This window comes from Tamandua tetradactyla, chromosome 13 (genome assembly GCF_023851605.1).
Source record: "Tamandua tetradactyla isolate mTamTet1 chromosome 13, mTamTet1.pri, whole genome shotgun sequence".
NCBI lineage: Eukaryota > Metazoa > Chordata > Mammalia > Pilosa > Myrmecophagidae > Tamandua > Tamandua tetradactyla.
The window spans coordinates 55,722,128-55,736,638 of record NC_135339.1 but is presented as its reverse complement, the minus strand read 5'-3'; the positions used below and the strand labels follow the sequence as shown (position 1 = coordinate 55,736,638).

Below are 14,511 nucleotides of genomic sequence, written 5' to 3'. Positions count from 1 at the left end.
TATTTATTTTTATTCCATATGTTCTACTCTTTTGTTGATATGGTAGATAAAAGGAGCATCAGACACAAGGTTTTCACATTCACAGAGTCACATTGTGAAAGCTATATCATTGTTCAATCATCATCAAGAAACATGGCTACTGGAACACAGCTCTACATTTTCAGGCAGTTCCCTCCAGCCTCTCCACTACATCTTGAACAACAAGGTGATACCTACTTAATGCGTAAGAATAACCTCCAGGATAACCTGTCGACTCTGTTTGGAATCTCTCAGCCATTGACACTTAGTGTCATTTCACTCTTCCCCCTTTTGGTTGAGAAGGTTCTCTCAATCCCTTGATGTTAATTGCCAGCTCATTCTAGGGTTTTTCTCAGTCCCTTGATGCTGAGTCTCAGCTCATTCCAGGATCTCTGTCCCATGTTGCCAGGAAGGTCCACACCCCTGGGAGTCATGTCTCACGCAGAGAGGGGGAGGGTAGTGAGACGGCTCGTCATGTTGGTTGGAGGGAGAGGCCACATCTGAGCAACAACAGAGGCTCCCTTGGGGGTAACTCTTAGGCCTAAATTTTAAGTAGACTTGACCTATCCTTTGTGGGGTTAAGTTTCATATGAACAAACCCCAAGACTGGGGCTCAGCCTATAGTTTGGTTGTCCACACTGCTTGTTCTCACTTCATCTTAATTAGGTGACAAACAGTTTCAATCTGCTCCATTATGGATGATGCTAACTACATCATTAAGAAGGTGTCTCATAGCTCCCTTCCCTGGAAAGTTATTCTTCTCACCTTCATAATTAGGAAGTATTTTGTGGTTAGATTCTTCTAAACGATGTAGATGTAACTATTCAAGTTGTCAGTTTATTCACTTACTTTATCAGTGTGGTATCATGAATCACACTTTATTCAATGGGCTTTAGTCCATTACTATCATTACTTATTTTGGTGTTCAAATTGTCTCCTAATGATTGACTCGGTATCCTTTTGAAACATTCCCATCAATTTTTGAGTAATTCTTTGTTTCATCATACAGTAAATATTCCAGACTTATCCAATATTTTTCCTGTCCCAGCTCTCCAATCAGTGATTTCTCTCAGGAACCTTAGTTCTTTTAGTTGAAAGTGTAATGTAGAAGAAAAGATCTGTGCTCATTGCTACTGTACTGTCACAACTCCCAAACCTTTGCAGTGAACAGTGCCATGCATATATATATGTGTGTGCGTGTGTGTATGATATAGATAAATGATATGTGTAGTAATTGTATACATTTATGTCTATTTACTAATATCTACATATACTGACAACTGTGAATTCATTCTGGTTGAATCTGTCTAATTCAATACCAGAAGTTTCATTCTAGTTTTCTCCTTTTCCTTATTTGTAACTTCCTTTGCTGAAAGTAGGAAATTTGGCTCCCATTATCTTTAAACATTCACATAGTTGATCAATTCCCCTTTGGAACGACTTCCCTATTTCTACCACTTCACCTCCCCAGAATGGACACCCCCTCCTTGTGGACACCCCCTCTGCTCTGATAAGGCATTGACACCCCGTGTCAAGTTGCCTTCATGTGGGGACATTCTCTTGACTCTGCTTAGGTTCCAAAAATCCACCCCAGAGCACCATCTCTGGGGAAGCCCTTCTTAGCTGCTCAGCCTCTGGCACTCCATCTCAGGTACCTGATCGCAGGCGGGTACTCTCTTCCACCTGCCTGGCTGTGACTCCCCAAACGAGGCAACATCGTCTCCTGCCCCAGGTAGGTGCCCCCTACCTCCTGAGCTGTGACACTTCCTATAGGAAGGCTTTCTTTACCCTGCTGAGGGTTAAGTCCCCTCTCTGGGCAGCCCCATCCTCTGCTTCAATGCCATGCTCACCCACTTGAGCTGTATACGCTGATCCATAAATTGTGAGACCTCAAGGATAAAAGCTCAAAGAAATTTTTAAATGGGCACACCTTGAAAAGACAATCTACAATGAAAAAATACAACAGCTCAAGAAGCACATGAGAAAGAATTAACATCACTGTTCATAAAGGACACACAAATAAAAAATCAAATACCACTCACACTTCTACTTTAAAAAGGCTGAATTTAAAAAGCATGAAAACAGATATACAGAGATGTGAGTAACTGAGAATTCTCATACTCCACTAAGGGAAACCTAAAAATGTACAACCAGTGTGGAAAAGGACCAAGTAAAAATAACATCTTCTTAGCTTTGTTTTGAAGGGTTTGAAATGATAGCCAGAGAGAGACAGACAGAGAGAGGCACTTGCCTCCCAGCTAGCAGGGCCAGTCTGGCTTGACCTATCCTGAGCCCACAGGAGGGCAACTTCAAGAGAGAACAGAGCACACTGGCTCCCCACTCTGAGCAGCCATCTCCACATCTTTATACAGTGTCCCCTTCCATCCCCTGAGTATCTCTCCTCGGGGTGTGGGTTTGGCTCACAGAAACAACCAAAAGAGAGCACCATAAAAGCCAGGACACTGTGTACCTATCACCATCCAGTGAGGAAAGCAAAGGGTGAAAGGAAAGCAGGGACACAGCCTGTGAGACTGAGGTTACACTGCAGCCTGCACCAGCACATCGCATAGCTTGTACTTACCTGATGAACTACCATTTAAGAGCACATTTGGAGCGCTAAGACAGGCAGAAAGCATCTTCTAGATCTTGATTGTTCAGGTTCCCTTCTGAGCTCTGCCTGAGTCTTTCATGCTGTGTTCTGTGCCTATCTCCTTCACCTCCATTATCACCTCTGACAGGGGAGTATGGGCTTCCCAGTGGTTCTAAGACTTGGGACAAGGTCACAAGAGCTGTGAGTGTTACTGAGAAGCCATTCTGCAGGGTGGACATGCAGCAGCTGGTATTGCTGTGGCCAGTAGCTGTATAGCAGGTCAGGTACTCCGTCTAGGAGGGGTGTGGCTGATGGAAGACCAGGTTTTACCTACCTCACCCTCAACATCAAGGAAGGGCCTGATGAAGGTGTGCTGCTGGAGAGGCCAAAGGGTGATATTGGGGATTGAATCATGTCCCCACAAAAGACATGTGTAAGTTCTAACCAAGGTCCTGTGGGTGTGAACTCAGTTATAAACAGGGTCTTTGACTATGTTATTGGTCAAGGCAAGACCTAAGTGAATACAGGTGGGTTTTCATCCATTGTGGTTGGAGTCCTTCCAAGGCAGCAACTGAGCATGAGGAGAGGGAAAGCAGTAGAGGGACAGAAAGAGACAGAAGTAGATGCCTCTACAAGCCAAGGAACACGTGGATTGTAGGCAAGTCACCACCAGAACACTGTAGACTCCAGGAGAAAACCTGGTCTGCCAACGTGATTTTGGACTTCTAGTTTCCAAACTGTGAGATAAATTCCTGTTGGTAAGCCAGCCAATTCTCTGGTATTTATCATAGAAGCCTGGAAACTAAGACAGGTGGGGAGAGGGCATGCGATTGGGCTGCATCCCTGGCTTAGCCACTTCCCATGTTTGGTTTATGTCTCTGATGCAGGCTTCTTCTCCTTTTTTTTTTATTATGAAAAATACATACATACATACATATATATATATATATATAAAGCATATATATATATATATATATATATATATAAAGCATGCAATATATTTTCCAGTATATTTTGTTTATTTGCATGTTTTATATATTTTTTGCATGGGCAGGCTTGGGAATCGAACCTGGGCCTCTCCGGCATGGCAAGCAAAACTCTACCACTGAGCCACTGTTGCACGGCCTCCAAGTACATTTTAGCAAGTACTTACACAACAGATTTTAAAGTTCGGTAGGGATTACAGTTCCACAGTTTTTCATTTTTGCTTCTAGCAGCTCTGAGACACTGGAGTCCAAAAAAATATCACTATATTGACTCAGCAGTCATATTCATTTGTTAAATCCTATCTCCTCTATTATGCTCTTTCTTCTCTTTTTTTGTTTTGTTTTGTGTAAAATAACACATATATAAAAAGAAATACATTCAAAGCATATTGTAACAATTAGTTTAGAACAGATTTCAGAGTTTGGCACGGGTTACAATTCCATAATTTTTGATTTGTATTTCTAGCTGCTCTAAGGTACAGAAGACTGAAAGATATATCAGTATACTGATTCAACACTCATACTCATTTATTAAACCTGACCTTCTCTGTATAACGCCACCATTCATTTGTTAAACCTGACCTTCTCTGTATAACGCCACCATCACCTTTGATCTTTCTCTTACCCTTTAGGGGTATTTGGGCTATGGCCATTCTAACTTTTTCATGTTGGAAGGGGCTGTTGATAATATTGGATAGGGAGATGGAACTAAATGTTCTGGAATGGCTGGCCCCTCTGCATTGCAGGACTTATTTATTCAAGGGACCATCTGGAGATTGTAGGTTTCTGGAAAGTTACCCCAGTGCATGGAACCTTTGTAGAATCTCATATAACATCCTATGCATTCTTTGGGATTGGCAGGAATGGTTTTGTTTGGAGTTTAATCAGTTATGATAGTAGCAATATCTAACTGAAGCTTATGTAACAGTGACCTCTAGAGTAGGCTCTCAACTCTATTTGAACTCTCTCAGCCACTGATACCTTATTTGTTACATTTATTTTCCCCTTCTTTGTCAGGATGGCATTTTTTATCCCATGGTGCCAGAGCCAAACTCTTCCCCGAGGGTCATCTCCCACACCGTCACAGAGAATATCATCCCGGTATGTCATGTCTCACGTAGTGGGGAGGGCAATGGTTTTACTTGCAGAGTTGGGCTGAGAGAGTGAGCCACATCTGAGCAACAAAAGAGGTCCTCTGGAGGTGACTCTTAGGCATATCTATAGGTAGGCTAAGCTTCTCTGATGCAGGCTTCTTTTGAGAAAAGCCCATTCTCTTAATATGGAAACTCAATGAGATGCTGCTTCTCAAATGACCAACAGAAAGCAAGAGAAGCCAGGTGCAGAGAAAGGCCTGTTCCTTCTTGTTCCTCCCACAGAAGTGCCCTATGGAGACGATTAGGGCTTTAGGCTTTTTATCCGTTTCTGAATTTCTGCCTCAGTCCTTCCCTTTCCTTAACAAGGGTTTCTAAATTATTCTCTCCTCACTCACATTTAAAAATATTCCATAAGTGTGGGCTCTGTGCCTGCTGTTTTCCAGGCCATGTGCAGGATGCAGGGGGCTGTGAGGTCCTCTCTCACAGTCTACTCTAACCCCAACCTGGGGCTCCTTATCTGTCTTTCCCTGGGCTGGTCTTAGGAATCAAAGAAAGGGAGATTCTTCCTTTACCTGAGACCTGTGTTTGAGACCCTGTTCTTCCTAGAAAAATGTCCCTGGACTAGTCCAGTTTCCCAAGGGTAGGTCATTAGAGGGTGTCATGGTTAGGGACACGTGTCAAGTTGGCCAAGTTGTGGTACCTGTTCTTCTGATTGGGCAAGCGCTGGCCTGTCTGTTGCAATGAGGACATTTCATAGGTCATGATCATGTCAGCTGCATCCACAGCTGATTCCATTTGTAATCAGCCAAAGGGGAGTGTCTTCTGCAATTAGTGATGCTAAATCTAATCATGGGAAGCATTTTAAGGAGGACTCAGAGGAGACAGGTTCCATTCCTGCTTTGGCTGGTGAGCCTCTTCTGTGGAGTTCATCCAGGCCATCCATCAGAGTCATCGGCTTCACACCCTGCCCTGTGGATTTTGGACTCTGCATTCCTGTGGTCATGTGAGACACTTTTATAAATTTTATATTTGCAAGTGTTCCTTGTTGATTCTGTTTCTCTAGAGAGCCCTAACGAATACATCTTGGTACCAGGAGTGGTTCTTAAGAAACAGAATCTTAAAAATGGGTTTTTATGAATGGTTTTCTACTCTGACTGGACACAGAGACACTAAGGACTCTGATTCCTGTAATCAGAATGACACTCCCAATCCATGGAGTGAGTTGGCAAAGGAGATAGTCAAAATATCATCATTCGATTCTCCTAATGCTTCGTTTGTACTAAGCCAGACTCTGGGGGATAGTGTTTTTGACACCTTTACAGAGTTTTGTAGAAATAAGAGTTGGTTGGCTATTGTTAGATATACTGTCTACATTAAGGGGTGAAAGGCATGGGCTTAAGGCTTCAAACGAGAAGCTAAAGCACCGTCTGAAAGATGTAGACGTTTCTATGAGTATCCTGAAGGAAAATCTTATTTCCTGTAGCCATAGACTTGACATCTCTGAAAATCAGACTCAGAATCTTATTGTTAGAGTAGCAACTTTACAACGTAAACTGAAATCTCAGTCTTGCATGGTGTCTGCCATTAAAGTGAGGGCATTGATTAGAAAGGAGTGGAACCCTGAAAAATGGGATGGTGACATGTGGATTGATAATGATGTTGGGGGTGAGGTTGAAACCCTAGGCCATACTGAGCTTTCTCTAGATAACCCTGTAATAGTCTGCCCTGAGGACATAGCTGCCCCACCTCCAGCCTGCCTTGAGGAATTGGCCATGCAACCTCCTCCTGAAGGGATTAGCCCTAGAGTGATTAATCCTGTTTCACCAGAAGAAACTGCAAATGAAGGCCCTGAAGCAAACGGCTTGGAAGATATTTCTAATTCTTTTCATTACCCACCCCCACCACCCCTCATTTCTTCTAGACCTATAACTAGACTAAAGTCCCAACAGGCCCCTAAAGGTGAGGTACAAAGTATGACACATGAGGAGGTACATTATACTCCAAAAGAACTGTGTGAGTTTTCCAATTTATATAGACAGAAATCAGGGGAATATTTGTGGCAATGGATTTTAAGAGTGTGGGATAATGGTGGGAGGAATATAAGGCTGGATCAGGCTGAATTTATTGATATGGGCCCATTAAGCAGAGATTCTGCATTCAGTGTTATAGCTTGAGTGGTTAGAAAAGGTGTTAATATCTTGTTTGGGTGGTTGATTGAAACATGGATCAAAAGGTGGCCAAAATTACCTGAGGTTGAAATGCCAGAACTGCCCTGGTATACTGTAGATGAGGGGATCCAGAGGCTTAGAGAGATTGGAATGCTAGAGTGGATTTATCATGCAAAGCCTGCTCTTACACCCCAAGAATGTCCAGAAGATGCACCTTTTACCAGAACAGTGAGAAATAAATTTCTGAGACTAGCACCATCATCCCTGAAGAGCTCTGTGGTTGCACTTCTGTGTAGGTCAGATATTACTCTAGGAACTGCTGTCACTGAGCTGGAATCCTTAAACATAATGGGGAAGACAGGATCCCGAGTTGGCAGAAGCCAAGTGGCAGTGCTTAATCACCAAAGACAGGGTAGACGCGGCTATTATAATAGACAACAAACTCAAAGGAGGCATCAAAATTATATGACATGCAGAGATATGTGGCATTGGCTAGTAAATCATTGGGTACCTAGAAATACAATAGAAGGGCAGTCTACTAAATTCTTGTTGGAGCTATATAAACAAAAGAGTTCTAGGTCAAGGGAACAGAAGTCTAACCTGAATTACAAAAACACAGAGTCACGGCCCCTTAATCAATTTCCAGACTTGAAACAGTTTACAGAATCCGAGCCCCTTGAATGAAGGGGAGGCCAGGTCCCTATGGGGGAGAAACCTGTTACACTGCCACAAATTTATACTGTTAATCTTCCTCTAAGTCTTCCCCAAGGAGACCAATGGCCTTTTACCAGGGTAACTGTGCACTGGGGAAAAGGAAATGATCAGATATTTGGGGGATTATTAGACACTGGTTCAGAAGTGACATTAATTCCAGGGGACCCAACACATCACTCTGGACCACCAGTCAGAGTGGGGGCTTATGGAGGCCAGGTGATCAATGGAGTTTTAGCTCAGGTCCGTGTCACAGTGGGTCCAGTGGGCCCCCAGACCCATCCTGTAGTTATTTCCCCAGTTCTGGAATGTATAATTGGCATAGACATAATGAGCAACTGGCAGAATCCCCACATTGGTTCTCTAACTCGTGCAGTGAGGGTTATTATGGTGGGAAAGGCCAAGTGGAAGCCACTAGAACTGCCCCTACCAAGCAAAATAGTAAATCAGAAGCAATACTATATTCCTGGAGGGATTGCAGAGATTACTGCCACTCTTAAGGACTTGAAAGATGCAGGGGTGGTGATTCCCACCACATCCCCATTCAACTCTCCTATTTGGCCTGTGCAGAAAACAGATGGGTCTTGGAGAATGACAGTGGATTATCGTAAACTCAACCAGGTGGTAACTCCAATTTCAGCTGCTGTTCCAGATGTAGTATCATTGCTTGAGCAAATCAATACATCCACTGGTACCTGATATGCAGCGATTGATCTGGCAAATGCTTTTTTCTCAATAGCTATTAGTAAGGACCACCAGAAACAGTTTGCTTTTAGCTGGCAAGGTCAGCAATATACTTTCACTGTCCTACCTCAGGGGTATATCAACTCTCCAGCCCTATGTCATAATCTTGTTCACAGAGACCTTGATCGTTTCTGCCTCCCACAAGACATCACACTGGTCCATTATATTGATGATATCATGTTGATTGGACCTAGTGAGCAAGAAGTAGCAACTACTCTAGATTTACTGGTAAGGCATTTGCGTGTCAGAGGATAGGAGATAAATCCAACAAAAATATAGGGGCCTTCCACCTCAGTAAAATTTCTAGGTGTCCAGTGGTGTGGGGCATGTTGAGATATCCCTTCTAAGGTGAAGGATAAGTTGCTGCATCTGGCCCCTCCCACAACCAAAAAAGAGTCACAACGCCTAGTTGGTCTTTTTGGATTTTGGCGACAGCATATTCCTCATTTGGGTGTGCTACTCCGGCCCATTTATCGAGTGACCAGAAAAGCTGCTAATTTTGAGTGGGGACCTGAACAAGAGGAGGCTCTGCGACAGGACCAGGCTGCTGTACAAGCTGCTCTGCCACTTGGACCGTATGATCCAGCAGATCCAATGGTGCTGGAAATGTCAGTGGCAAATAGAGATGCTGTCTGGAGCCTTTGGCAGGTCCCTATAGGAGAATCACAATGCAGACCCTTAGGATTTTGGAGCAAAGCCTTACCATCTGCTGCAGATAACTACTCTCCTTTTGAGAAACAGCTTTTGGCCTGCTACTGGGCCTTAGTAGAGACTGAACGCTTAACCATGGGCCACCAAGTTACCATGAGACCTGAGTTGCCTATCATGAGTTGGGTGTTGTCTGACCCACCAAGCCATAAAGTTGGGCATGCACAGCAGCACTCTATTGTAAAATGGAAATGGTATATACAAGATAGAGCCAGAGCAGGTCCTGAAGGCACAAGTAAGTTACATGAAGAAGTGGCCCAAATGTCCATGGTCTCCACTCCTGCCACATTACCTTCTCTTTCCCAGACCAGAGCTATGGCCTCTTGGGGGAGTTCCTTATAGTGAATTGACTGAGGAAGAAAAAACTCGGGCCTGGTTTACAGATGGTTCAGCACCATATGCAGGTACCACCCGAAAGTGGACAGCTGCAGCATTACAACCCCTTTCTCAGGTGTCCTTGAAGGACAGTGGTGAGGGGAAATCCCACAGTGGGCAGAACTTCGAGCAGTGCACCTGGTTGTTCATTTTGCTTGGAAGGAAAACTGGCCAGAGGTGCATTTGTATACTGACTCATGGGCTGTTGCTAATGGTTTGGCTGGATGGTCAGGGACTTGAAAAGACCATAATTGGAAAATTGGTGACAAAGAGATCTGGGGAAGAAGTATGTGGATAGACCTTTCTAAGTGGGCTAAAAACATGAAGATAGTTTTGTCCCATGTGAATGCACACCAGAGGGTGACTTCAGCAGAGGAAGATTTTAATAATCAAGTGGATAAGATGACCCGTTCTGTGGATACCAGTCAGCCTCTTTCCCCAGCAACTCCTTTCATTGCCCAATGGGCTCATGAACAAAGTGGTCATGGTGGTAGGGATGGAGGTTATGCATGGTCTCAGCAACATGGACTTTCACTCACCAAGGCTGACCTTTCACTCACCAAGGCTACAGCCACTGCTGAGTGCCCAATCTGCCAGCCTCAAAGACCCACACTCAGTCCCTCTTATGGCACCATTCCCCGAGGTGACCAGCCAGCTACATGGTGGCAGGTTGATTACATTGGACCACTCCCTTCATGGAAGGGGCAGCAATTTATTCTAACTGGAATAGACACATACTCTGGATATGGGTTTGCTTTCCCTGCATGCAATGCTTCTGCCAAAACTACCAGCCGTGGGCTTACCGAATGCCTTATCCATTGTCATGGTACTCCACATAGCATTGCTTCAGATCAAGGAACACACTTCACAGCAAATGAAGTGCGGGAATGGGCACATGCTCATGGAATTCTCTGGTCTTACCATGTTCCCCATCATCCAGAAGCAGCTGGGTTGATAGAACGGTGGAATAGCCTTTTGAAAACTCAATTACGGTGCCAACTAGGTGGCAAAAACTTGAAAGGCTGGGGTAATGTTCTCCGGGAAGCTGTGTATGCTCTGAATCAGCGTCCGCTGTATGGTACTGTTTCTCCCATAGCCAGGATCCATGGGTTCAGGAACCAAGGGATGGAAATGGGTGTGGTACCACTCACTATTACCCCTAGTGATCCACCAGAAAAATTTTTGCTTCCTGTCCCTGCTACCCTGAGTTCTGCTGGTCTACAGGTTTTAGTTCCAAAACGGGATGTGCTTCCTCCAGGAGAAACGACAGTGATACCACTGAACTGGAAGTTAAGATTGCCACCTGGTCACTTTGGGCTACTTATGCCTCTGGATCAACAAGCCAAGAAAGGGAGTACATTATTGTCTGGGGTAATTGACCCTGACTATCAGAAGGAAGTAGGACTGCAACTACATAATGGAGGTAAAGAAGAGTTTTCTTGGAATATAGGAAATCCCTTAGGGCATCTATTAGTACTACCATGCCCTGTGATTAAAATCAATGGAAAACTGCAACAACACATTCCAGGCAGGACTACTAATGGCTCTGAAACTTCAGGAATGAAGGTTTGGGTCACCCCACCAGGCAAAAAACCACGGCCAGCTGAAGTGCTTGCTGAGGGGAAAGGGACCATGGAATGGGTAGTGGAAGAAGGTAGTGATAAATATGAACTTCGACCAAGTGATCAGTTACAAAAACGAGGACTGTAATTCTGTTTTGTTCATGTTATACTATTTAAGTTGTAAGATATCAAGTTTAAGAATGAATGTTGCCCAAGGATTTGCACCCTATTCTGGAGAGATTTAATGTGTTTCCAGTTATATGCAGGACAGTTGAGTATTGTCAGGTAAAGGAAAAACATGTGTGCTTATTTGTTTTCATTTGGATTTTAAGTATGGTTTAAGGTGATATATATATAGCTGCCAAGTTGACAAGGGGTGAACTTTTATTGTTAGGGACAAGTGTCAACTTGGCCAAGTTGTGGTACCTGTTTATCTGATTGGGCAAGTGCTGGCCTGTCTGTTGCAATGAGGATATTTCATAGGATTAGGTCATGATCACGTCAGCTGCATCCACAGCTGATTCCATTTGTAATCGGCCAAAGGGGAGTGTCTTCTGCAATTAGTGATGTCAAATCTAATCATGGGAAGCCTTTTAAGGAGGACTCAGAGGAGACAGGTTCCATTCCTGCTTTGGCTGGTGAGCCTCTTCTGTGGAGTTCATCCAGGCCATCCATCGGAGTCGTAGGCTTCGCAGCCTGCCCTGTGGATTTTGGACTCTCAGTTCCTGTGGTCACGTGAGACACTTTTATAAATTTTATATTTGCAAGTGTTCCTTGTTGTTTCTGTTTCTCTAGAGAACCCTAACTAATACAGAGGGCTTTGTGAGAAACCTCACCTGTAGATGTGGTCCTACTAGGTTACTTGTTCTTTCACTGTCGGCAGAATTTGCAGACTGAGTCAAGTTATTAGTGGGCTTCAAAATCAGTGGTCTAACCTGTTTCCAGCCACTACTTCTGGGGCAAGGAGCTAAAGTGCTAGAGAAGAAAGAGGGGCCCTTTCATTTTCTGTTCAGTGATGTGTGAGGGTGGCTGCCTTTCTGAGAATGGTGAGATAGCTCAGTCAGTCTAACGTTCTCATAGAAAACAATTACTAAATCTGGACCAATTATCCCAACAAAAACAGCTTGCAAAACACTGGTAGTCACACAAATCTGGTAGATCCTAGAGGGGATTACCTGTGAGAAAAGGAACTGCAATGGTGAGGTCTCTGAGCATGTCACTTTCCATCTAAGGACATGTCCCAAGGAACAATAAATGTCACAAAGTGACACAGGATCAAAGAGAATCTAAAATGTAGTATACTGATCAAACAAGCTGAATTTATAATCAAAATAGACCCCCACAAAGTAAACTTCAAACTCTGATGCCTTTCTTACTGAACCCTATCATCTGAAGGAAGAATAATACCAAACTTACACAGCTTTCTCAGAAAGGTAAGGAAGGAGCACTTGAATATTTCTGGTGGAAAACCATGAATAGATGGGAAACCTGAGACTTGGCAACAGTCAACGGCCTCTGGTTTCTGGAGCTCCATTACAAACCTTGATATGGCTGACCTTGAAGATGCTGTGATATGGCTCACCTCAAGACTTTGACAGCTGCTTTGCCCAGAAGGCTTGCAAATGTGGACAAGCTCAGGTTTGGCATAGCTTAGCATGTTGTCTGTAGGGTGAGACTGGCCTGGGCTACAGATCCAAGTCTGTTCTCCTCAATTCTCTTCTTGTGGCTTCAGCAAGGCTCTTTCCTCTACATCCCCCCACATGCCCACATTAAAACTCTGGGCCTATGCTTGGCTGTCTCAGCCTAGCTGCAGGGCAGAGTTCCTTCACTTCCACCCTCCAGTTGTAAGGCTTCAGAAACTCAAGGCCATGGCACAAGTGGCCACTTAGGACATTAGCAAATGAAGCCTAAAGGCAGCATTGGGATAGGTCCATTATTCCAGGTGAAAAGTTTAAGCATTCATTGAGGATTGGATCATGTTTGACGCAAAAGGCATACTCAGGTCCCAGTGCCTGGTCCCTTGGCTTGAACCCATTTGTAAACAGGACCTCTTAAGATGTAATTAGTTAAAGTGTCTCCAAACTGAATGAGGGTGGGCCTTAATCCAATATGACTGAAGGTCTTATAAACAAACAATAGTGGATACAGAAAAAGAAACCACAGGGAGCAGCGAGAAGCTGGAAGGAACGCCAGAAGAGAAAGGAGAAGACAGTACCATGTGCATTTGCCCTTTGATGGAAAGGCCAAGAGCCCTCAAATACTGCTGGCCAGCCAGAAGGCACCTGCCCCGGGAGGGAGCAAGCCTCTAGCCTTTGCAACCTTGACTGATAAACTCCTGTTATTCCACTGTATGGCATCTGTTTTAGCAGCTAAGAAACTAAAGCAGCATCCCCGTGGTCCAGGGTCCAGGTGAGGATGGACGGAAGTGAGGAGGCACAGCCTAAGCCCACTTCACTCCACTCTGAGAAACTGCAATTATTCTAGAGCCCCACATAGCCAGAGAACAACAGACTAGGATAAGTTCAGCACTACTAATCTTTCAACTCCACAGATCACTCTGTCCACTCAAACACCACACATGAATCATTCCTTATTTCAACTATAATATAGTGGGATCATGAAGTGTTATTTTTTACTTTTCTCTTGTAACAGTGGTAGATCGAGGCAGTCACAGGGAGCTAAGTTGTTTCCGATTTCAAATGTCTCTGTGGGTCAAACTGCTCACAGATAATATTTATTGGTTAAAGAAGAATAAAATGACCAATCAAATAAAAATATCTGCTTATATTTTCTAATGAGGATAATGCAAATGGAATAATGGAAATGATCTCTATTGTTTAATTGATCATGAAATGTACATGACCGTGAAGATGCAAGGTGAGAGGAGCTAAACCTCTTGCAATAAATGAGCTTTCTATGCTAAAAATAAATATACAGAGTTTCAAAATATTTTGAGGAAAAAGGAAAAAAATGACTTAAGGGTCTCACTAAATTTCAGAATTTTGACAACTAGGGTCCTGGGGACAGGGGAAGCCAGGTGGCAACTCACTTCCATTTTCTGGTACTGAGAAAATGGGCTGTGATGAATGGAAAGAGGTCAAAATTTCCTTGGTGGGAAGGAGAAGCTGACTCAGAGGGAGGCACCCAGACTTCCTGGAAGAAGGGACAGTAGACACACTATCTTGGGACCCAGGGGAAACCTGGGATGGGGGAGTGGAGGAGAAAGACCACCTGGCAGTCAAGGGGTAGGTCTGTGAAAAGAGAACCATTGTCTCAGAGGAAGCCTAGATAGCAGGAGCAAATGTTCCTAACCAAGTGCTCATCATAATATGACATGTCACCAAAATGCCTGAGGATCCATTTCTGGAAGCTCAAGTTTAATTGCAGTTTCGGTGATTCCTGGTCTCAAGTCTGCAACCTCCAGTCTGGAGTTGATGAAGTGCTGTTTAGCCACTCAGGCTATCACCATTGATCGTGATCTTTGAATTCCAGGGACAGAGTCTGCCTCTGAGAAAAAGAAATGGTTCTTTCCAGCTGTTTCTTTTCCAATCTTTG

At 43.9% G+C, this 14,511-nt stretch overlaps 1 protein-coding gene across 5 annotated transcripts in view; it reads left to right on the top strand.

Moving 5' to 3' along the window:
- Window positions 1-14,511, top strand: part of LOC143654026 (uncharacterized) — a 79,123-nt gene that overhangs the window by 53,049 nt on the left and 11,563 nt on the right. For 2 of the 5 annotated variants that reach the window (XM_077125489.1, XM_077125488.1), the window contains exon 1: window positions 8,137-11,691. The exons of 2 other annotated variants lie outside the window; for them this stretch is intronic. In XM_077125489.1, the coding sequence (XP_076981604.1) occupies window positions 9,683-11,104 (1,422 nt within the window). In that variant the 5' untranslated portion in view covers window positions 8,137-9,682 and the 3' untranslated portion in view covers window positions 11,105-11,691. Of the gene's footprint in view, window positions 1-4,611; window positions 4,696-8,136; window positions 11,692-14,511 lie in introns of those variants that run through there. One more of the 5 variants, XR_013161642.1, reaches the window with a different exon arrangement.